Source organism: Cimex lectularius, unplaced genomic scaffold (assembly GCF_000648675.2).
Source record: "Cimex lectularius strain Harlan isolate CLEC.00 unplaced genomic scaffold, Clec_2.1 scaffold2, whole genome shotgun sequence".
Lineage (NCBI taxonomy): Eukaryota > Metazoa > Arthropoda > Insecta > Hemiptera > Cimicidae > Cimex > Cimex lectularius.
Genome location: NW_019394219.1, coordinates 2,654,036 through 2,680,216, shown reverse-complemented (window position 1 = coordinate 2,680,216; position 26,181 = coordinate 2,654,036). Strand labels below are relative to the sequence as shown.

The 26,181-nt window shown below is 36.8% G+C and overlaps 1 protein-coding gene across 1 annotated transcript in view; it reads left to right on the top strand.

Moving 5' to 3' along the window:
* LOC106663539 overlaps window positions 1-26,181 on the top strand; it is a 57,202-nt gene that overhangs the window by 20,475 nt on the left and 10,546 nt on the right. Inside the window, exon 2 of the mRNA XM_014388435.2 lies at window positions 8,046-8,261. Within this exon, the coding sequence (XP_014243921.1) occupies window positions 8,046-8,261 (216 nt within the window). The remainder of the gene's footprint in view (window positions 1-8,045; window positions 8,262-26,181) is intronic.

The window sequence follows — 26,181 nt, the reverse complement described above, 5'->3', positions numbered from 1 at the left end:
TGACGATGTAAAATAAATTCTGAAGTCACTAATACATTTGTAATATGGTACTAAATTGTTTTGGTAGATCGTAAAAAAATTTATAAATTATAAATTAATGCAATCAAGTGCAAACAACTCAGAGAGGTTGATTTTTTATCATAGCATAAATGAAAAATTAAATTACATACATCATATGTAACAATAATGATTATGCGTCTTTCTTAATTTAAAACATGAATAAAATGTTCGAACTAGGTCGATTGTCGGGACTTTATGTTTTATGGTGGAGTTAATCCGCTGAAGCAATAAGTTGCGAGGGATCCTTGTACAGCTCACGAGAACTAGAAAATGATCACTGTAGTGTCAGAACCTTTGTAATCACCTGGTAGTGTCTTCGATCGTGCTCGAGAGTAATCAGCCTTATAAGAAACAAATTCAGTTCATTAATTTTTTTAGTAGTCTTTGTGTTGATCTACTTTGCGATTTATAAAAGCTAGATTGGACCTAATTATTCTTATGGGATTAGGGGTAATCCAAATGAACTATGTTGGGACTCTGTGCTGCATATCAAAGCTGGGTAATATTTGGTCAGGATAGTTGGGCTGAAGAGAAGCTTTTTCGCTTTTTCTCTCTCTTCGAAATTCCACCCAACACACATGAGCAAGTTCTTCCTGAATGTTGTTACGGTTGTAGAAATAGATTTTCCGTCGCAAGCGATCTATTTTTAATGGATCATATTCCAAGTGGGTGGGTTTCTGAATAATTACCTCAACCTAATAATTCTTGATGGATGCTTCTGCAGCTATAAGAAAACCTCTACACTACTGTTAGGACTTCACTTCAAATTTGAATTATTTTTTCTATTTATAATATTCAAATTTATAAAAAAAAAAGAGGCCAGTCTAAATACATGTAAATATTAAATTATGAATTGTATATGAATACCTATGAGTTAGTAGTTGTAAGTTTGTTTTCGAGGGTTCTGCGGGTGAGGAACCTATAGTTTGGTCATTTCCTATCATTTTTCTCTTCCGATCAATAACAATGAATAACTAAATTAAAAAATTATAAATGTTATTAGCATCAACTTGTGTACATTATATTATAACGGAAAAATATAAATATGGCAGAAAACATTGTTTATTGTCTAGGAATTTAGGCAGTTATGTTAATATAAAAATAGTCATCAATGGTAAATTTTATTTATTTACTTAAGTGCATGCTTAAAAGTAGTTATGTTTAAACATAGGTTATTAAACACTACACAGATTGTCTAATGAAGTTCTGATTAATCATTGAAGATATCAAATCTGATTGGAGGCACGTAATTCCGGATGGAACGATTAGATAGACGTGCTTAACCACTCAGAATTTCAACTACACACATCTCTATCTTGTATTAGCAATAAATTATTAGTATAACACAAAAAAATAATCGAACAAAATAAAAACACATTTCTGTCTAGCTGTGGTTTTTCATGTTCAATATGTTAATTGGATATTGCATGCACAATTGTAGTGTTGTAAAACCGTAAAGACAGAGTTCAGTGAATTCAGAAAAAAGGAAGATTTTGACTGATATGGCGGAATTAACACAGCAACCTAGCTTTGCAAGGTAAAACTGTGCAAATTTGTCGTTCTGGTCTGTAAACGAGTGTGGTACACCTTCGCAGATTTCGATTAGATTGTTCAAAGGGTTCGCGCCTTAGCTGGGTTCCGAACAATGACTGAACTCATCAGCAACTGGGTTAGCGAGATGAGCATGTGGGATAATGAGTTGGAAATGAGATGGAGGCCCGGTGGAAAGTCCAATCGAAAGTGGACCCTCTTCTCTTCTCCTTCCCCGGGGGCTGTAGAAACCGAACCGGCTGTTTAACCTATTACTTTTCACTAAACCGATCCGGTTTCTTCTACGAAGTTTGAAATAAGGCTTTCGTGTTTCATATGACATTATTTGCACTTTCCAACTAGGCAAACATAACTCAGGATGGGATCAAACAACCCACTTTCATATCTTTTCTGTCTAAACTGCAATCCGCAGTAAGAAAAATAATAAAAACAAAGTCTAATTTACATGTGCGCGCATGTGTGTATGTGTAAAAAAGAAAAAGAGAGAGAGAGAGAAGAGAGAAAGGTTGAGAAAGAGGAGAGAGAGAGGGAGAGAGAGAGAGAAAGTTAGTAAATGATGTCATCCAAGAATTATAAAAACGAAAGACAATAATAAGTAAATAAAATAAGGCTGTCAAGTTTATATATTTGTATACAGTTAAATTTTAAAGGCAAACAGCAAGAATGTACGAACCCATAAGCTTCAAAGGTCGAAAAGGTGACAATCTCGTCATACCCATGGTTGACAAAATAGCCAATTGGTTGGATGAAAGGTTCAATTTTTTACTAGGCAATGCTATAATAATCATTCATCTTCGATCGACTGTGATGAAAAAAGTATACTTTTTGAAGTAGTTAACCTTGTAAATACATATTTATGAAATTATTTCAATATGGTAAAATGATTTGATAGAATTTAAACTGAAAATACCTTAAGCACAACATAAAACATTGTATATTTGCACCTGTATAAAAGATAATTATAACATATAAAAAAATTGAATAACAAAATAGAAAATGAAAAAAATAAGGGTGCATTATTACGACAGTCGTCGTCATCATGGTGATCACAGTCATCATAAATAAAATCATAACCAGACCGCGATTTTTTAAAGTTACCAAAAGCTTCTGGGATAGAAAAAAAGATAGAACAATTTTCTTTTATTTAAAGAAAATTTTAATTCCCAACCTTTTCACGTTTCTACCCGTTGTAGTCATCAGATTCAAATAAAAAAAATGAAAGTAGATTGTTGAAGATATTATCTCAGGGTGATAAGATCTGTTTCAATTATTTGCATAGAGATTTTTCATCTTTTGTAAGTTATGCTTAATATAATCATAGGGATAATGCTCGTTGACAAATATGTCACGATGGGTTTCATAAGGGACTTTCTCCCAAGGATAAAATTGAATAATATTTGATTTAACAAAAAAAATTTAACTTGGCTAGGTTTACATAAATGTGGTTTCTTGGATCGGTCAAGTTGGACCTGCACTGACCACCCTGCCCCCAAAAGTGTCGACACACATACGTGTCATATTATCAGAAATCTTATGAGCGACAAGTTATCTCATGAGGATATGTTAATTTTTAATTTCTGATGCGAAAAGTAGAAACTTGAGAGGCTTTGTTCTCTCTACATGCGTTATATTTAGTACCAAACCGATTAACCGGAGTACTGTACGTTGTAATGACGGCGTTTCTGAATCCTCCGTAGAAAAGGCTTTCCCTCAAGACTTTTCACGCTCGTCGGGAAATTATGCGAGACGATTATCGGCCTCATTGGCCAACATCTATCGTCTCTTTACAAGTTATCGGTTCGAGTAGACGGCCGCTAATTTATGAAACGAGGAGAAAGTTCGATTATCCACGATCATAATGCTAGAGCGAAAATGGTTTTGAGGAGGATGCGTTTCAAAAAGCAAATACGTCCGTTTCGTAATACAAAAGGAATATTTGAAAGGTGCGAATCGGTTTCGCAAGAGACACTTTTGTAATTCCGTCAGAAAAATAAAAATGAGTCGATGTAAATAACCATAAATTTTTATGGTGTTTTGGTAGGTAAAAATCGCGTCAACAAAACATGTAGCATTAAATACAGATTACATATTGCATATATTGTCTTTACACTTGTATTAACTAGACACAACATAAATGAAACCCTTAGGAGACAATTATGTCAAAATATTACGGTTGAGCTATGTTTTTCTGAAACTGGTGAATTCACATATTTCATTTTCATAATCCAGCGTATAACGAATTTTTATGTTCGTTTTGATAAATCATATATTTTCAATCTCTTAACCCGTTTCTCGCTTTAACAATCTCTCTCGTGCTCTCCTCAATCTCTCATTCGCTTTTTAAACTCTCTCTTTCCCAACCTATCACACCCAATCAACCTCATTTTTCTTATATGTCTCTCTCTCTCTCTCTCTCTCTCTCTATCTATCTATCTCTCTATCTATCTATCTATCTATCTATCTATCTATCTATCTATCTATCTATCTATCTATCTATCTATCTATCTATCTAATCTATCTATCTATCTATCTCTCTATCTCTCAATCTATCCATCCATCTATCTATCTATCCCTCTATCTCTATCTCTCAAACTTAACTGTGTGTATACTAGACTTAGATCGTAAGAAAGGAATCCAGCGAAATATTCCGCCAGGTTTCGTGTGGGAATTGGTTAAAATTGTCGCAACCCTTCTCTCATTCTAATAATGGAGATTTTGAAACTGCCCGTACTATTGTATCGGCCTTTTACCCACGCTTCCATTGTGCTCGGGATGAACAGTATAAATTGTTAATAAGATATAATTATTTATTTGCCCTATTGTAGCGAGTGAATGGAGGATGGGTCGTTTCATAAATAACCTTGGTGTAGTGAAACACCACGGATTGGAATTCGTATGAGAGAATCGCAAGAACCATGTTATAGCGGGTTCCTTGAGTTAAGTTGTTTGTTTTGTTTTTTTCTAAATAAAATGTAATTTATGAAGGTAATGAATAAAAGGCTTACATAAACGAATAAAATACTTGGATTTTGATTAAGATTGTAAAATGGGTACGTCCTGGTACAGTAGGCCGATAAATTGCTTAAAATGCTGTGCTTACCTGCTTTTATATTACTAAATTTTCTAGTGAGGTCCTTGTACCTAACCAAGAACTATTTCTGCATTCGTTGAGCGTTTATAAAAGAAACAGGAAGAGAGATATTCAATCCAAACAAAGACCATCATAAATCCGTTATTTAACATGGTATTGAAAATCATATCATTGGCACCGACTAATAACAACATTGTGCCATGTGCTAACCTATAATTATGCAAAGTACGGAGCCGATGAGGTAATAGTAATTCAACATACGCCCAGGGGTTCTGCATAATTATCTGATTATTGCTTAATTGAAGGAGACAACGGGATCGCCGTCAGTCGCGTTTGCCCTGTAACGGTCCTAGGTCAAGTACGTGTTTCCTTTTTGAAGAAACTGCTTGAAAGAATGCCACCAAGGACACCGACAGTGGAGCGAAATCGAAAGCTGATCTCTTGAGGATTCGGTCTACTCCAAACGACTCGGTTTCACCTTTCACACGTGGTCCATATACTATGATAACACCAATTCTAAGATTCTCGTTTTTTTATTTATGGGTTTACCTTTCACTTCCTGAAAGTGAAAACTGGAAACAAATTCTTTTAAAGTTTATCGTTTAAAGCATTAATGTATATAAGAAAATGAATGGATTCTATATTATCGAGTAATAAAAGTGTACCTTTTGACCAGCTTATGCTATTTTATGATAAGAGAACTTTGCTAAAATTTCGTAGCTGGATGATGAACATTTTTTATAAACGAAGAATATTGCGGTTTGACTTACATTTAAATCAAATTAACAGCAGCCGCCGAGCACATATGCTCCGCCTGTTCTCGCTGGTTTCGTCCATCCGACACATTTCAGCTTTTCGCCAACTTCAGTGATGGTGTAAAATATATATTTCACAAATAAGTCAATAATTTAGAACCAAATGTAAATCATGAGTGCGATTTGTATAATCTAATGATTTTAACGAATGTATAAACGCAATTTATGAGTACTTGGAAAGAACTTAACCACGGCGATCCGGCCGGCCCCCTGATGCTAAAAATGTAATAAAAACATGATTAAAAAAATATGGCGGAATTGGTGAGCCTCTCGCGTATTAAGTGCACTGTCGGTAGCCCTGGTAGAAGAAGGGTCATCCTTACCGATTAAGGGTAGGCCAGGTTGACATATTGACAATTACTTTTGGGCCAAAGTCCGCGTACATGTCCGGCATGCCGAGAAAGATTGCTCTATGTGTCCCACCTAATTGAAGGGCACCATTCTTTGGCATCCAAATATAGGGCGAGTAGAATGCTACCTGGAGAATTGTGCTTAAGCACGTCAGCGATTATTTGGCCTCTGTTCCGATTTTTGGTTGAAACAGGGTTGTTTTATTGTAAATAGTACTTTATAGATATCACGTTTGTGTGTACTAATGTGTTTGAGAGAGAACGTATTTATTGGCGTGAATGCGTAATGTGAGAGGAATGAGTTAGTTAGCTGTGTGGTGTGAGGAGGATCGACTATTCAACCACACTACTGATTGAATGTGAATAAGAAAGAAGAGAGAGACATAAATTAAGGGGTTAAAATGACCTAGCTGTTGATAGCCTCTGAGCCTAATCTCGGTGGCTGGACGGATCAGAGCGAAATCCCCGGAATCCAATACCCGGGGTGGGTGATTCTCGAGGCCTGCCATTCATTCATTGCAAATTACAAAAGCTGGAATTGCCGGTGGGGAATGCGAGAAGTGGTAGGCTCAATCAACTCTTCACACGCGTGCTACATATGTACAAGCATTTGAGGTTTGAGCTGACATCATCATCAATCAGTTACCAGAAATTTATGGATGGTGTAGAATTGGTTTTGGCAAAGTGAGTTTTAAATAAGTGTTTCATTAATAATTTAAAATACCGCTAGTAGTATTAATAGGCAAGACTGATGAGCATTTTGCACTGCGTCCATCACGTAAGACTACAGTGCTCTTCCATCTCTCAGTTACTTTTGCTTTATTGAACCTTTCATTGCCATAAGATATCGTCTTCTTATTAGGTGTTTCCAGAAACATGTAGGTAATATGTACTGTACCACATCTTCTTGGCAGAATCTAAACCATTTCCACCTCTAATATTTCCATGTTCCGATTGCTTCGGAAATCCGCAGTCACAGACCTTTCCGGCCTCGATGCAACACGTCTGGTGTAAGGTAGACTTTCCTCCCTTTGTCATGGTCTGTTATTTCACAAAGTATAAGTGTTCAACTTGATCCATTCTGGAATTAATCCTTTTTTATGGCAATTTGGAGTGTTACAGAAGGGTATGTTGGCATTGCTTTTTTGTAGGAGAACTTGAACAAAATGGATTTACAAAGAAAGAAAAGAACGGTGTTTGGTGACCTTTTAATCGTTAACTATAAACAAATTTGAGACATAAAGACATTTTCATGTAGGAAACCCGTTATGTTTCTGTATTTATTCAAACGATAGTAGTTAGTTTAATAAACATTTAGCCGAGAAATATCAACGGAGGTCGTAATTACAACTTAATGACACCATAATTAACCTGAGGGCGAGGCCGGGGACAAATGGTGGAAATCTGTTCGTTTAATTTTCTAGTAGGAAAAAATCCGTTTCGCAAAAATAACATTGACGCAGCCTCCCACAAAAGGCCAAACATTCACTTTTCGAGGGGATCGACCCGGTGAGCAAACTCGGTTTATATCCTGCCAAACAAAGGACGGGCATGGGTCCGTGAGGTTTTCACTTTCTGAAGAACAAATAAAAGGGGAGAAAAGGGTGACCTTGAGCCGACAACACGTGTCAACGACACGTTTGACAATCGCGGGAATTAGGAAATTTAATAGCTGCTTGTCAACAAGAAAGCCTTTCTGCCCAGTCACTCCGATTCAATTGTAGACACCATTGGACCGCCACGATGAATAACCCGTGAACAGTCAGGAAATTTTGAGGAAATTGTAACCAGGCGCCGTAATTTATAGATTAAATGAACGTAGTCTACGTAGAAAAACGTCAAAAAACTAGCTCTCCAATTTCATTATGTTTATAATGCATGTCTGGGAAGTTCAGACAGAATTGATTTCATCGCACAACCAGAAAAACTTGTGCAAAATAAACCGCAAGCAACTGTAGAATACAAGAACCTTTTTTCTACTGTGGATAATATGTGACGAAAAACTGTAGTACATGGCCAGTGATTGTATAAGCAGCCACACCTTATATCGTCACTTGACTATGATTTTGTCAATACCGTGAATTGAACTTTTTGTAAAATAAGGATCTGTTTCTTTTGAACCATTGAACTTCTTTTTGTCCATTAATCTTTTGACTTGCAACATTTTTCTGTTTTCAGAGTGCAGGTCATTGGGCTGGCCAGTGGTGCGGTATCGGCCTTCTCGGTGCGACAATTCTGCACCTGATTTGCACCCTCGTCTCCATCCCGATGTCGTGCAAGAAGGCCTGCGTCTCCTATGAATCCCAACACGACCTCCAAGATGCCAAGCACCACCTCGTCAGGACCTGGCTAGGAAGGCACAACCCGCCATTCCTCACGCCGCACCATCTCCTCGTAAGTGCTGCACGCTTACATTTGTTTTGAAAGTAACAATTACTGTTTGTTTACTTTAAAACGTTTCCGCTTCCAACAGAGTCTGTCTTAAGAAAAAAACGGGTTTTTTGGAACGCACCTTTTCCCGAAATGATCAAGAATAGTTTTTTGTTTTCAGTGTGGAAACCGGACGCTATTTAATCCTGTTGCGCAAACGAAATAACCCCAGAAACACGTAACCGATCTAAGCCTATTTACTTGTTAAACATTACTTTCTCTCTCGAGGATCTAATGAAGAAAAGGAGTTTTGAAGTTTTAAGTAGCCCTCACTTTCGAGTTCACGGATGACTTATATCACAGCTTCTACTATTAATTTCTTCATATATCTACTCCGATAACCAATAGTTCTATTTAGAATTCTTTTTAAATTAAATAGGCTAACTCTGTGCCGGGAAACCCAGCAGTATGGATTGTTAACGAGTGATGATAAAATATTCAGGTCGAGTATATACAGGTTAGGTAAGCGATCAATATTGAAAGGCTACCAGCATAATATTACTCTTCGTCGGATCCGTCCCAACATTCTTAATCAATCATCTTGTAACTAAATAACACAAAATTATTTTTTCAGCTTGAATCGATTAGCCTTTAGCACTTCGGTTTAACGCTGACTTTTGCTCGCTTAATGCAATATCGAGTTTTCATTCTATATTACAGAATTATTAATGAAGCTTTCATACTTTCATATAACAACATCGTATCATTTAAACAATTAAAAATATCGATACGGTACGATAACAGGTCCATCCTTGGCGACATTTTGGTAGGCAAGGTTTTGTAGTCGGTTAAGATTGGAACGCTTAGCAATTCTCTACAGTTCAAGCCTAGTCCATATGGGGGCTAACACGGCTATGTATAGACTTTTTTGTTTGTTAATGTAATTTGGATCGCTTGTCAACTTGTTCTGTGTTTCAGCTGAAAATTAATCTTTTTATTTTTACGTTTGAGTCTCGCACGGGACTTCCACTAGGTCGTTTATCGTGGTTCGAAGGTATCCTACGAAAATAGGAAAATAATTGAAATGTAGAGGAGAGAGTGTTTATTTGTTAAAGATAAAACTATTTAGATTTAGTTTCATTAAACTTGATTCTCCATTCGCCGAGCGAGTATTCACGTATTGTAAGTGATTTTGTAAACTGTATGAAGCTGTAACAGGGTCTTTATCAAAGGTGCCACATGATGTGTCATCGGCAAAGGTAAAAATGAAAGTACTAGGGTGGTGGGTAGATCAACTGTGTAAATTGTGTAGAGGAGAAGAGCAAGTACGCTGCCTTGTGGAACACCAGCGCGAATCTGGTAACTCGAGGAGAAAGAAGTGTTTTGGTCAGTTTGGAAGTGACGACCTGTAAGGTATGATTATCAGGAATATAGTAGATGGTAGGAAGCCCGGTGCCATACCCTATCAAATGCCTGGGATATGTCCAGGAAGACGCCAGGTCAATACTGTTTCAGCTTCAGGGGTAGTGTCAATGGTGTCTAAAACACGATGAGCTTGATTGATAGTCGAGTGGCAACTCCGAAAGCCGAATCGGTCCGCAGAAAGGAATTTTGTTATAAAGGCAGAGCAACAGTAGTTTTTCGAGAATGCTCCCGATTATTGGCAAAACACTGATGTTATGAAAATAATTGATTTTTTAGGGAGTGGGATAATATTGTGGGAGTAATTAGGTCGTATCATCATGCACTGCAAGAAACACGCAAATGACGGCAGAAATATGTTCGACAGGCTCTCAAATGCCAAACAAATAAATCTTCAACCATCTTATGGATACAAAGCTCTAATATCCTCAACCGAATTAGCTGTGTACTGTTAATTGTATAATTTCATTAAGAATATTAATATAATTGTGTAAATACTGATGTATAAAGTGTATATTAGTATATTTAGTTTAGTTTAGTTTAGTATATTAGTTTATTTAGTTATTTAGATATTTAGTTTTTAGAAAATATTATTAAATACGTAATAAGATGTAAAAACGATGGCTGTATTCAGCCTATGGCCTTCAGCATTTTTCCTGACGCATGATTATTGGTTTCCGATAAAAGGTGCTACACTTTCACATATGGCGAAGAAAAACATAACTGTTAACTGTTTTCTCTCAGGTCCATTTATATGATAGGCCTTAAACGGTTTACTTTCATTCATTTCTTTCTCTCTGACCATTTTCCGGTTCGCTTTCATAAACCTCATAAACCGCGAGTTGCTGAGCAATGGTAATAATAAGCCCACGTGGCAAAATCTTACCACCTCATTTGTCTATTAATTAATCAGAAAAAGAAACGGACCAAGCGTTTGTTATCAAACGTTAATTTTTTATTATTTTTTAATTACCTTACTAAAATATCATCCTAATTTATTACTTAATATCCTATGGCTCACAAAGTAGCTTGTTGAATAATAATAATAATGTCACCGCCGGCCCTCTCTGCATGTTTTTACTTCTTTTTCTAGCCTTTCACACCAATTTCTTTAAACTGCAGCAATTTGGGCGTCTCAACTGTTACTGACACTTTGCTTATATATTAAAACTAAGTTGATTTTCTTAAATGCTACGGATGTCAATTACAGAATAGACATAAAACGTACAATATAAATATATATATACTAGATATTCCTCGGGGCGTGGTCGAACCCACTCCATTCTCGCTACTATCTTTACTCGCCCGACTACCCGTTCCTTTCACGCTAATAAATTAAATTCATTCCAATAAACTAACATAAACAAAACACAAGCACTAAATACATTTAAAAATTTCTAAAGTCTTAAGGCGCCCGATCAGCAATCTGTGCTCTCTGCGGTACCCCAAGACTACGCACATGTCCGACAATATATCAAAATATTGCTTATAAACGTCAATTTTCTACAATTGAAACCGTACTCGACAGTTATTTTATTCTTTCATATCGGCACCTATGCGATCGCTTTCTGGGCAGAAGGTACCCATGAATCTTCGTGTATGACCCATGCGTAGTCTTGTCAGTACTAGCCTTTTCCCTTTTCCCTTTCCCCTCGTTGCTTGTTTAATGCACAAATGTTTTGTCGGATATCATCTTCGAGAGGAAAATTTTCCTAATAAACTGAAATGACCATGTTAAGTACGCCAATTTTGTCATTTTTCGGCTTTTTAAAGAATTTTCTCCGGTCCTATGGAACCGATTTCTCTAAAATAGATATCCTCGGAAAACAACAACATTCTGACAAGGGAGTAACCCACAGTGAGACGTTGAACCAACAAAAAAATTATATTGGTGATAAATGCCCACCTTGATTTCGTTTATGATGAAGTATTTCACTTTAAATATACACTTTCAGAAATAATTAAACAATACAAGTAAAATGAAGACTATTATTTATGAAATTTCTTCATGGGGTCTGATAAGTTTGGTCGTTTTCGGTCATTTTTGGTTTGCCACAAATATAAAATAAACAAGCCCAACACCGAAGATGGCGAAAAACTGAAACGCGTGTCAGACTAAATCAGTGAGGATAGGCAGATTGAAAATGACCGGAAACTACCGAACTACTCTATAAACTACCAACTTTGCTTCATTAATTTTCAACCTTGCTTAAACATTTTGTTCAACGACGAAGCGAAAAATAAACAATCACTGCTACAAAGCACTTGTCACGACCATCTACAGGTTCAGTGTTGCCTGAAGTCTTGTCTCTTCGTGTTTGACGAAAGTATTCTCACAGTGAAAACATTAGGACAGTTTTATATGTGTACCTGTTGAACTTTTTAAAAACTTAATCCAGCCATATGTGGATAGGTAACCTTTTAATGTATTTTACACATTCTTAAATCAAAGAACTGGTTCCATTCATCCTTCTTGGTACAACATTGCGTCCTTTGCAGATCATGTGAATGTCAAGATTTGAAATTCAAAAAAACAATGGTATTTGGGTGCGAACGGTCCTGGGGGAAAGTTGCGTATCGTCTAATAAAGTTTATTGTGAACTCGTGTGAGACAATCCGGCTGGGAAAGTGTTCTAGCATAAAGGTCGCCCGGGAAGAAAAGAACATACTTATATTTTATGGTTATTCCATTTGCTAGCAAGTGTACCAATTATACTAATATACCTTGGTTCCCCTCGTTGGCGAAGAACGACGTCCTTAACCTGAATGTGACAACGAAAAAGATGCCATAGTGAAAGCGATGATGTCATTTCCATTTTTACGATTAAAGCAAATGACGTTCAGTGATTTTCACACATCACGCTAAACAACGACACACAAACTAACAATCTAAAGCCACTATCGAAGCCGATTTGGGCAAACGGATTAGAATCACACAGCTAAAACCTTTCAACATCCAGAGAATGTTTCAGGAATGAATCTTCCAAACCAAAGTCCTCAGAACCATTTTCAGTTTTTCCTACTACGTCTCCAACACCACCCTCCATAATGACCTCCAAATTCCCTTCATTAAAAAAATTTTACACGTTCCACAAAAAGTTATCTTTACATCCACCCCATTAGACCAATTCATGTACAACATAGCTCACCCCCTACAACTCGGTCAGACGACTGACGCGTCGGGACCTTCTAGTCCATAGTACTTCGGAAAGCAACAATGGTTGGCTCCCCCTCATGTAATTATAACAATATCAGATGAGAAAAATACTATAGCTTATTGCACAATGTACGTAGTTTGTACTTGGTAATAAAAAAAGATCAAGAAAACTCAAAACTTTTTATTAGGTTTCGTGGTCCGCTTGACCAAATAAATTATTTTTCAATTAATTAAGGTTTTGGTTGAGATAAAAAAGGCAGTGTCACAAGCGGGATTCGAACGCACGATCTTCGGCTAGATACGCCGCTACTCTACCACTTGAGCTATCGTGACTTCGATTCACTCAGGCACTAACTTCCCACCTTTTGAATTTTCCCTCCTTTTTTCCATTTTTCCTTTTCGCTTGTGACACTGAATTTTTTATCTCAACCAAAACCTCAATTAAAAAAAAAACTCAAAAACTTCACATACTTTATTTATGCGTTTTTCAAAATATCAACAGTCAATGAAACATGGAAAACAGTGAAAATAATGAATCGCAGAATGAATGTCAAACCCAGACATCAAGCTAACTGAGAAAACTCAAAATAAATTTTATTTTCGTATATATAAATTGTCGATAATTTATTGAAAATGTCTTGTTTATGAAAACAAGCCACAAATGGTATGACGTTAATTTTCGTTAACAAATCACCTTACCCATTGTCGGGGGCACGGTTGACTCTCAGTGTACAACGTATTTACATTGCTGGCCCGGCCTAGTCAGCGGATCATTGAGCGAGATCGGAGCAACACGCCGAGTATGATTTTATCAACACTTGTATACGAGCAAAGAAAATATATTTATTTTCAACTACATTGAACCAATCCTTCTCCCCAATTCTTTACTTGGTAAGAAAATTTGTCTCGCCAGGAGTTGGGTCGTCACAATATTATGCTTGAGTTTCCCAATCAAACAGATCAGTACGCCAGCCACCAATAACAAACATGCAAATATACGGTATCCAGAAATATTGTTTATTCGAATTTTTACTAGTTGGAGTTTAGCATTGTTTTAATCAAGTGACGACTAATTACACATAATGCGGTTTGTTGATCGAAGAAAGCTCACGTCAAGCAAATAGTACTTTTCAAAGAAAGACGCCCAGAGTTGAATTTGAAAATCGGTAGTTCGTGCGGATCGAATTTCCCAGCCTAATGTACCGGAACTGAAGGTAGGAATTCCAAAAAAAATCGTGTTCGCTCCTACCGCTTTAGTGTAACTGAAGTTTCCCCGTACGGAAATTTCTGATGTAAGGTTCCCTTTGGACTTGCAGCATTGTACACAATTGTTTAAAAATTTTATTCAACTCATAAACAATTAATTTTGGGTTACTTGGTAATTTGGCCGGCCTATTCTCTTTGTTTTCGTCTGATTTTTCACATTTTTCTGTGGTCGGTTTTTCGTGGTTTTCTGTTTATTGTGTATTGAGTGTCGATGTTTTCTTTGCCTGACGTTTTCCTTGACGGACTACATTTTTGATCGTAGGTTCTTTTCTTTTTTAATTTGTACAGTGTTATAAAAGGTGTAATATTGTATTGGTGCATAATATTGTTTATTTGTATATTTGTATGTTCTTTGTGTTGTGTTTGTACATCTCTAGTCTTTCAAGTATGTCTATTTTTCGCCCTTTCCGAACGTCGTGTAGCAACTTTGTTCTTGACGACATTGTCAGAGGCCTTCGGTTGGTTTTGTTTGAGTTGAATAGTTTGAATTTCTGTTGATGTCCCTACATGCGCTTATATGTTCTTCGTATGTATATGTCATAGATTTTCTTAGCATTTGCATGTTATTATGCCGATTTTGTCTAGGGGGTTAATTTAATGATGTTTTGTCTCTGTGATTTTACAAATCTGTTGGTTGTTTTAATATCGATTTTTATACCTAATCTGTTAAATATATTAACATATTATAGTATATATTTTTTATGGTCGAATTTCATTTTGTCAAGCAGCCCACACGATTTTGAAAATTTACAGTTAATGCATAACGAATTTCCAAACCTATTCTTCGTGAAGGACAGGTAATTAGGAATATAAAAAACAACAACTTGACATTGCACATACACGGACAATTAGATTAGGAAGTGGGAATGTAGGAAGTCATGAAACACAATGGGAACGTGCTGCTCTGCTCATTAACATTCTCACCGCTTCGTTTTCAAAGGACCTACTTTCCGTCACTTGTTTGGGAGGGACTAGAATGTTTTTACAAAGCCAAAACGTCGGAAACTAATCAAAGGCGCCTCGGATTTTCTCCAGTTCGCCCTCCTCATTCAAAACATCACTTTCGTTCTTCACCCAAGCACCCGGAGGTGCCGAGAGCGTTCCACTCCTTGCTCGCCCTGGTAGATGTACATAAAGGGCGATTTGCAACGATCCGGCACCGTCTAATCGGCCGTGTAAGAAAAACGAGATGGACGGGCCGGGAATGATGTAAGATTGGGTAATCACGGGCACGTAAGACGGACCCAATTTTCCCGACAGCTTCCTTTGAATAAAAGGATTCAGCATGCTCTCTTGTCAGCCGGAATTCAAAGACCCCCTGTTCAAACAGCAACGTGAACAAAAAATTATTATTCACAACTGATATGGGCAATAATAACCTGGTACTTACTGTTGAAATAGAGTCCTTATAGCCGTTCAGGAAATGCCATTATCAAACAGTTCTTTAGGACAACTTTCAATATTATACGCATAATACTTGTTGAAGGCAAACAACACCAATTTTTTTCTTGGTTGGGATATAATCATAACACAACCTTGAAATACCACCGGATGAGTCGTAAACTTGCTGGCTATTCAACGATTTTAATGATCTTGATTAAAAGTAAGATTTGGCAATTTTCAACCAATTCTAACTTTTTATATAGTAAATTTTGTGACCCTTATTGATTTTTATTAAAATATTGTGATAAATTTCCGGGAGATCTTGTCCAATATTGATGTCCCCAGAACCGATTCCGCTCCCGAGAGCTATTCTATGTTCCCCAGCATAGGACAAATTATGGATCGGGATCTTGCCTTTCTCCGATAGTTCGGAACATGGGTTTGATTTTTTTCCTTCACCACAAGTTTTATTGTTGCCTATTGCACGAGTGGCACTTATCTATTTTCACTTATCTATTTTTTATGCAATGTTCAGTTTTTTTTATATTCTGAATTTTTATGTATGTTTTGTGTACTCTTGATTGTTTGGGGTTATTTGTTGTTTACCCGCTTAGACAGCAATAAAATAAATAAATTATTCATGAAGAGAATACGCCATTTTTAATATGATAATATAAACTCAACGGAGTAAAACGCTTTGGCATGATTAAGCAATTTTTTTTAGACGTAAAGTGGTATTGTGGTATTGGTTTTCAAAATTTCAAACCACGTGGTCTGTTTCGTCTTTTCTATTGAAAAAAATGTTGAACATTATATAAATGCAAGGTCATAACATTTATGTCCGATTATTATCCACTTTCTCTCAACCAAGGTAATTACGGCCAAACAATTATTGTATACGAACGTGTGGAAGGTGTAATAATTAGCCGGCGGTTCTAGCAAGCTGAGCTTCTGATTTTTTAAATTCCAAGTCGATTCTGCTGTCTGTAGAGATGTAGAGAAGTATAGAAAGTGACGAATTAATTACTAACTGTTTACCATCCATAGCGGAAAAAAACACCGACTAGAACGGAGTGATGAACTTTCAGCTAAGAAGCATGCTTTGCTGAAAAGTCCTTGTTCCCATCGCGAAGGGTTTTTAAGTGAAACGAATGAGCGGGATGAGCAAAGCAACACCGTGTGAACTGGGCGATGGCCCACATGATCCTCTGATGGTTTCACCTGATTTTAGTTTCACGTAGTCGTCCGCTGTTAATTAGCGAAAGTCACGGACGGTAGTTCTATGAACAACTCCATTATTGGAAAATAAAACCAAGTTAAAACCATGTTTCAAAGAAAGGTTTGTATGTTAATGAATTGGCCTAATATTTTGATGATATACTTACAATGTCAAAAAATCATCAATTGTGCCCATTGCCTTTGTTCTATGTTATATTTGTTGAGTTCTTGCCCAATCGGATTTTTTATTCTTTATTACACAAGCCCTGAACGATATTTGTCACGTGCACGGTGATCACGTAAATATCCTACCACTTTCACACGACTCATTGAATGGGTCCATCCTTGAGATATCTTCATCTTATTGAATCTATTGTGTAAAGTTTGAACTGGAGGTCTAAGAGTCAACGAACTTTCTGTCGTTTATGGCTGATCTCGACTCTGTGACAGTTTACACTATGCTTATTAGGTTCAATTAATATTACCTTTAATGATGAAGGTGCAATAGTTTTTATTCTAACACGCCATTGAAAAATATGTAGACATTGAAAAAACCAAACAAGAACATGGAACAAAGAAATCTTTAGATTAAAATAACTTCAAAATAAAACCAACACACTAACCTCCAATATATTGGATTCATGATATAAAAAACTTAATTGTTATAGTACGTCACACATATAAAAAGGGCCCGACAGACAAAATAACATACAGACTAACAGTATGTAGTAAAATGCAAAGTTACCATCTCTTGTTTAAGGCGTTTTCGTAACTGTGTTATCGAAGTATTGGGACGGTGGGATTCGGAAAATGTTCTTGCTCTTAATGCAACGAAACCAGTCTCAATTTTAGCGTTACCTTTGATTTGTTGTCGGCTGGCATCTTAGCAGATGGCGAGTGTTTCCATTAGGCCCAGTCTCTCAAAGTGCTATCTTTGACAGCAAATTAACATCGTAGGAACATATTTTCCAGCTGCAGTTTAAACTCGGCTTTTTCGAGCTCATACTTAAATAAGGTTTTCTTATTTAAAAAAATCAATATTCGTGTTTTGTTCTGGGCTGGCTATTGCGGACCCGTGTAGAGAGCTTTTTAAAAGGCAAGAATTCTGACTCTGCCCTGATTGTACATTCCCTCCTTAACAATTTTTACTGTTAAGCATGAACATATGGTGACCAGGAACTGACATGTTCATGGGTGTAGCATTTAGAAGGACAAACGATTTCTTAAACAATAAAAAGAAATGTGTTTTTGAAAAGTGTGATGATTTATAACGCCTTCCTACCTTATGTTAAAAATTGCGATAACATACCGACATTTAAGTGTTGTTTGAAGGATTGTTTATTTCAGAATCCTTTTTACAGTGTGGTGTTCCTGAATTTTTAATCTAGTGCCTACTACCTGTAGGCAATTTGTAAATTATGCATTTTAGTTGACATAGCCTCGTAAGTATATTTGCGGCAATAAAACCTTGTATTTATTCACATATGTTCACATTCTTCTGGTCAATAGGAAAAAGATTAACGTTTTAAAACGTGACAAAAGGAATCAAAATTGGTACCATATCTGGACGCAATTAGGCTACTTTTGGTTTTATTGCTCGATTTTGAGAATAGAAAGTTGTACATTAATAGGATTTTTACAATTTGAACTTTGACACGTCATCATGAATTTTTGAATAGTTACACTTTCTCATTACTTTTGTTATGGAAAAATAGCTTAGGCAGAGTTCGGTAATCCCTGTAAACGACAGTTTGTAAAGTATTCGAAACCTGTTTTTCGAATAGGAAGAACGGTGATTGTCCTTTTGAAAGCAATTGTCCTTATTTCTCTTAGGTCTTGTGTTCCATATTTTGAACCCCCTTCACAGAATATCAACGTGGCGAAACCCGTGAAGCGAAGACGTGATGGATGCTTAACCGCCTTCGACGGTACGGTACACAAGGCCACACGTTTCACATCGCGGGGTGCCGCGCACTGTCTTTTTTAAACCATTTTCCTCTTTTTTATCTGGGCCAGTTGATCACGTCGGCATACGAGAATTGTCCACCACCGTTAGAGCATTGCCGAGGGTAGCGGTAGTGGACGGGGCTTTGTTCCGACTTTCACGCATTTTCCCCAATGACGGGTGGCCCAGTGACGCCGGCTGCGATCCCGCGCCTCCCGCGAAGATCCGTCGAGGACGTACGTGATGGACATTTGACCCGGATTTTCGCCGACATTCCTGGAGAAACGACATCAATTCATTGGCCTCGTATTTCGTCCAAATACTCGCTTGTGGTAAGACTTTCTAAAGAAAAGCACCATTTGCCACAGTTGTTATTCATTTACACAGCGTCAATCTATCAATTGTCAGACCACCAGCTTGATTTAATAAATCTGAATCAGTATTGGTGCAGAACTGTTGTCTAGTATACTCCATGCTTCCTCCAGAGATAACACTAAGTTCAACAATTAAAAATCAATTTTCTAGGTTTTATCTGTTTTACTGTAAGAACGGTCGCAATGTTCCCTCTGGCTAGGAATATTTCTTTTACACTGTGATGAATGAAACATAGTAACACAGCTAGCTTGTTTTGTCCACCCCGTCGTACCTTAGTCGATCTTATCAGTCGGAACACGCTAATTTGCTAAAATTTTGTTGTAAAGACAGTACAGATAATTAACCTTTTTCCTCATCCCTTACCTGGTTAAAAGCGAGGCTACAGGTAGTCTAGGTTTTTTTTAATTGTCATATCTATCATTCTATCATCGCGGTCTGCCTATCCTCGTTGATTTCTGTTGGCTCTGATACATTTCGGCATTCGCCATTTTCAGTGTTTGTTGTAATTGTATCATCCCACAGACAACAGGAGAAAGAACTAGGAGGTACCCTAGTGAGACTCCCCTTGCTAGTGCCCCCTTTGTAATAATATAGAGGACATGAAACTAGCCCGGTTTGAAGCTACTTGTGCATCTGTGTACATTCAATTAATAACACAATAAATAAATAAATAACCCAATAGACATACACAGGACATGAATAATTCAGTGATAAAAACATTTCATCCAGACATCCATAGTATTCGTGAGTAAAAAGTGGTCGATACATCTAACACTTTAATCAAAAATTAAGTAGACAAAACAATAGAATAATGAAAGTTAAAATAAATAAATGAATACCTTAAAATTACACATACCATCGAGGCGTTTAGTTTTTCCTTTGATTTTGTTGACGACGGCATATAAAAATACCGGGTGCTACATCGTCTTACACTTGGCACACAGAGCATAACGGTCTCTTTGCTCTTTTGAACTTAAAAAAATATGCTTCGAAATTTCCGTGGCCAGTTAGCATTTGTACCACGTCGTACCAGAAAACATAACTGATTAAAACAACACACTACACAATCAACTATCGAATCAAACTTTATTTATTTGTCAGTGTTAATAGAAAACTCGCAAAACAGAAGTTGTACTACGAAAGAAATACATGGTATATAGTATAATAAATTGTAATAGCAATAAGAAATTTTCCAAGAATTTTAAACAATTAGGAACAAAACTTAAGTTATACTGATGTAACGATGTAAAACTCACTTTCGATTAAGAACTGGACGCAGGACTTCTTCAAAAAGGCCGAAAAAAGCTCAGCGCATATATTTACCGTAAAAGAAGTATGCTTACTGATTGATATATCGATATTTGTTTTTTATACCTATTTTTAGTTTTCTTCTTTATAAAACCGAAGTAAAAACGGATGTTATAAATTCACTAATATGATTGGATTAGTTGACAAAAAAGGTTAAATTGATAGTTAAAAGTTTGTATTTATAAATGACTGTAACGTTTTTTATTATTGAAGTTAGTGACTGAAGTAATAATCTCGGCACATTTCGATGATTAAAATCAATTTATGTCGTATAAAACGATCGTTAAAGAGAATCGAGTTCTCATTTTACTGTCCTAGGTTGAATTCCAGGCAAGTACCAAGTTTCTTCTGGTCCTTGAAAAAAAGGAAAAGTTTCGAACCGAAATAAATCCTTTCACGATCAGAGTTGGAATGTAAATTGCATCATTCCCCGATGATGGAATCGTTATCGACGAATACACAGTCGTAAAGACTTCATTTTCGACCGTATTTGGGTGCAGCCCAGTTTAGGATTATGAGATCGAGCAGAGCAGGTTTTTGGACATTAATCATGCAGCGACCAAACGATGCTCAAATACGAATACAATTGTGAAACAACTTATGAACCCGATTAATGAAACAACTTATGATGTACGGTAAAATCAGCTTATTTGAATTTCAAGGATGAAAAAATATGCACGGCTGTGTGATGATTATTGACATAACAAAACAATCCCTGATGAAACAGGTACCTAACTATACAAACATTAACATAGAATGGGTAGGATAAGAAGGAAAGATAGGATATAATTGAAATCAACCAACGGAAACCATCTGCACTCAGCCCGGCATGGCAGAAAATACCAATGATAAGAAATGCTTAGTGATTTTAAGACAAAAATAAACGTTACGTAGAGTCAGTAGGCATCATGATAACCAAGTAGAGTCCATTCCTATTGCTTTATGTATATGGATGTATAGTAATATTATTTATGTTTCATTCATTATGATTCCACTATTAGAAACACTAGTTACTATTAGATATCCAATTAACCTTTTTTCCTCGAGGCAGCATTAAACTGAATTTAATTATTATTTTTGTTAAGTTGTAATTGACAATATTATTTTATTAAATGAATTATAAATGTATAATAAATAAAATTTGAGATTTTTCTTCGGTTGTTTGCTGTGGGCTAATTTTACGGTATTGTTATTATACAATTAGTGTTCAATTAATCAGCGTGAGTCGACCGACAGTTTATTTAATACATTTTTTTTTAATTTTTTTATTAGAGAGAGATATACAAGTAAATAAAAGGTTTCATATGCGTGTACAGATAAAATTTACCCTCAAAATTCTGTTTCTCTCTAACTCTAGCTCTTTCAATTTCTCTCTCACTCTCCCAATTTCTCTCTCACTCTCCCACTTTCTCTCTCTCTCACCANACAACATGTTAACTATTAATCATTTATAAGATTATGTTATAATCAATCATTGAATCTTTAAATTAAAGTAAAACCAATTATCATTTGAACAATCGGTAAAACCTCAACATACGACACAAGTCTGACGTAACGTTAGTTCGTAATCTCTAAATAGTTTAAGACGTAAAAATGTTCCACCTGCAGATATTATACCGTTTTTGATTTCACCATTCAACGAGATCATAATAATTTTTCTGGTGAGTTGAGACAGAAGACTAATATTGTGATGTTTCTTGTTGAAGTCGATGGGATAGTGAACTTGTACGTTGGTCGTTTTCGGTCATTTTTGTCAATCAGACGCGTGTCGTCATTTTACCATCTTTATCACTGCGTTTGAGTGTTATTTACAAAATATACACCGTTAATTAACATCTGCAGACCTCAACAAGAGATCTCACAGCACATGAAGCAGAAGAATCCTTCGGCCCTAAAGTCAAATTCACAAAACCAGTATCCCACAAGTGCGTATATCGGAATATATATTCCAATATAGGAACTTAACATTATGTTACTCACTTCGACCACCATTAACTCTTCGGTTTTGAATCGCAAGACTAAGCAAAAGTAGAAAATACAGTCACCTTACTCTGAGATCTTTTAAGTACTAAGAATTACAATTAACTGTTATAAAATTCTGTAGCGATTGATTTCCGATCTGTTTGGTATGACTAATCTCTGAATGTTCATGATGTTTTGTTATTTCCCCAGGCAATCGTGCTATATGTGAGGATGGGTCTCACGATAATGGTGTACATCAATTTGATTTCTAATAAACAATAGCTGAGATGGCTGTTAGTTTTCGTTCAATCTTCGGAAAGTATAACTGTAAGTAATAACTGAAAAGTAATGATCTGCATTGAAAAGAAAACGACCGATTTTCCTCAATGACATGGCCTTTTCTTCTGACCGTGAGGAGACGGAATTTGTTTCAGTTGAACCGGGACGTGCTGTCTCGCCCAGCAATATTTACCGGACATGCTTTCAGGCCATCATTAATCATTAGACCATCAGCTGCTTTGTCCTGATCATGTTAGTATTATCTCCGAAAGTTTGGAAATTTACCAACCTCCCCTTTCTTCAAATAAAAAATCTACCATTGTACGAGCAACTTTATACTCAGGGTAACAACAGACATGAAGTGATGGTCTTTGGAAGAGACCAACTTCCCCAAAATATTAACTAATTGTTTAAACTTTTAATATTTATCTAGTTTGATGCTGGTTTAATCACGGAAAGTCCTCTAGTTTATTCTTCTTTTTTTCTTTTAAGTTCTTTTAACATAGTGCTATGAATTGCAGTAACCATAACTGCTCAACCATCTGCACTAAATGTTAAAATTTACCTATATTTCAATTAATTAAGGTTTTTAGTTGAGATGAAAAAAAGGTAATGGCACGAGCGGGATTCGAACCCACGATTCGGGGTTGAGATAGGAAGTTGATGTCCGAGTGGATCGAGGTCACGATAGCTCAAGTGGTAGAGCAGCGGCGTATCTAGCCGAAGATCGTGGGTTCGAATCCCGCTCGTGCCATTACCTTTTTTTCATCTCAACTAAAAACCTTAATTAATTGTAATGTATTAATTGGTCAAGTGGACCACGAAATTAGTGAATTTACGTATATTGTACACTATTTTAGTATGAACTACAATTTTACTGATATATTGATCTTGGAAATCTGACTGAGGTTCATCATGGTCGTATTTACTTGATCAGTTATAGGTTCATACTCGAGATGCCTCTGACCGATTGCATAGTTCAATTGATGAAAGAACACGCTAAACATGAAATCACGTACACGGCCGTTACGAACTGCATTGCGTGATATGTTAAAGGCGCATCGGCAGCGAATTCCGACCGTCTTCCTCGTGCCATCTTAACCCGGTTATCCGTTGCATAACCCGCGAGGAAGAGCCCGAAGGTGAACCGCTTGGCGAAATATTTCCAACTGTCTACAGATTGTCATTTAGGAAATCTCGATAGTTAAAAGATCCTTCGGCAATTTCGTTATAGCTCGACTTTGATTATAGTTGCCTGTAATTATTATTAATTGTCAGAAAGAACGCGGAATCGACTGAAGACCTTAGGGTCATGTGCCCACTTTGTACTGACAACCTTCATAAGTGTCAGACAAAAAATCGGTCCATGATGAAAACGATGTTCATGGATATTTTTTCGAAGAAAGTTGTTGTGTGGGCTACGATTCTGTCAGAAATTTGATCTTTACAATGATCTTGGATCATCATTCCAACGCCAGTCGTAATTTTATGTCACTTTTATACTTTAATAATAAAGAAAAAACTTTTTATTTTGTAGAGGTCCTTTACAGTCCAACTGTGGTTTCACATTTTCCAGCATTCAACTCTCCGGGATGAGGGAGAAATTGGCCGACATGTGGCCTCATCAATCGAGAGGTATTTGTCCCAGTTCCCGGCGGATGGTGGGCGTGGTGCCACAAATGCTATCACCTAACGAAAGTGAGAGAAAGTCCTCCTTCACCCAGATGAGGCCCCGACCCGTCCCCGGGAACCTGTTCGTTACTCTCTGCCTCTTTCCTAAAGTAAAAGGAAGAAAGTTGAAAAAAATCACTTTCTTTTACCGCGTTACCGCTTCATCCTCCTATGTGGACGGCCAAGCGACGAAAACCTGAAAAACCACCTACACTCCAATATTACGAGTTATTACAACTTTTACGTTGATGTTTCGAAACTTGAGAGAAATGGTCGATCTTTATAAAACAAATTGATACATCGAATCAGAGTTATTTAAACCATTTAAGTCCCGATGCATCTCATTTTTTCGCTCTTAAAATCAAGATACATATGAGGCTTTCTGCTAGCCTTAATAACTCAAATAAAACCAATTACAATCAGGAACTTGAAAATCGATATGTCAGAGGGAAATAGACTTATGATTTATGAGAAGGTTGATCAACTCAAATCTCCAACTCTAGATTGACGTACACTAAAAGAAACAACATTTAACTATTAATCATTTATAAGATTATGTTATAATCAATCATTGAACCTTTAAATTAAACATATTCTTCGGCTGTTATTTGTATCACATCGGATCGAAGATAATGCACTGAAACTCTGTTCCTGCTGACTCCCGGCTTTCAGCAGGGGACGCAGTAGCGGTCACGAACAGCTGGCCAAAAGGCGAACGATTCCGGTAAATAGCTCGTTACCCGGCTAAAAGTGCAGTAAGCAAGGGCGTGCGTGAAAGCATCCCCCGTCGAGGGTGAAAGTCGCTGCTGATAATTTCACCGGGACCCAGGGGAAAAGGGTTCGGGAATCAAAGGTGACATAACGCAAGTAGGGACCCGTGAACGGACATGACTTCCGCCTTATTATAATAATATTGGATACTGGCAAATACGTGGGACATTGTGAAGATATTTTCGTACCTTGAACGCCGAAACTTGTGTGAAATTTATAATTAGCTTCGGGATTCTCAATGCACTATAAAAATGTTAGCAGATAATCGTAGTAAACAACAATAAACTTTTGTTGTAAGTTATGTCTATATACCACGAAATGAAATGTGTAGGATCGAAAGCCACTATTTTTAGTCAAATTTAAACTTATGGTGTCTCATATTTTGGCGCTTAAACTTTGTTACAATTTCTCTCGTTTTTTTCTTTGTATGTTTTGCCGTAAACAATTGTTCCAAATAAATTCAATGTTACAATGTCCATTAGGCTCTTGTGTGTTAAGAGCACGGCCTGCAGATGGTCACCGGAGGGCAGGAAACGGAAAAAAGAAATCGTCCTTGCCAGATTAAGAATAGGTTATAAGCTGTTGACACATGGGCACTTACTCGTGGGTGAACTCCCCCCGCAGGTACCCCTATGCAGAGAAAGGTTCATTTGACGCGTGTCACGCCTTGGCTCTCTGTAGGGTGCGAGTAGGCATGCCGCCAGGTTTAAAAGGAGTTGTTGGACACAGTATCGAGTTTCAGGGTCCCCTGTTCCTTTTTTTTATTGTATCTAGCCGTCAAAATCTGTGTTTTGTGGTTCTGTGTTTTACATAAGTGAGTTTATTTATTAGTGTGAATGGGAGGGGCTGATGGTGAAATAGCATCTCCATCGCTCCTCGAGCTGTGTGCGTGACTTAAGCCTAAGGCGGAATATTTATAAAAATACCCCATCGACCCCAATTAGATAAGTGCAGGTCGATGAAGGATATTGAGCACCCAATCTACTAAAAAGATTGAGCGCGATGTATATAGATGTGAATGTATCTATTCGCGTGAATGCGTATTGAAAGTGTTTTGTTATATTTCGCATGCACTCGGGGCACCTAGCTTCAGATGCCCCTGTAAAAATTTAAAAAAATAGTCGTCTGTGTAGATGGACAAATAAAATACGTAGAAGGAACAAAACAAAGTAGATAAATAAGCACAT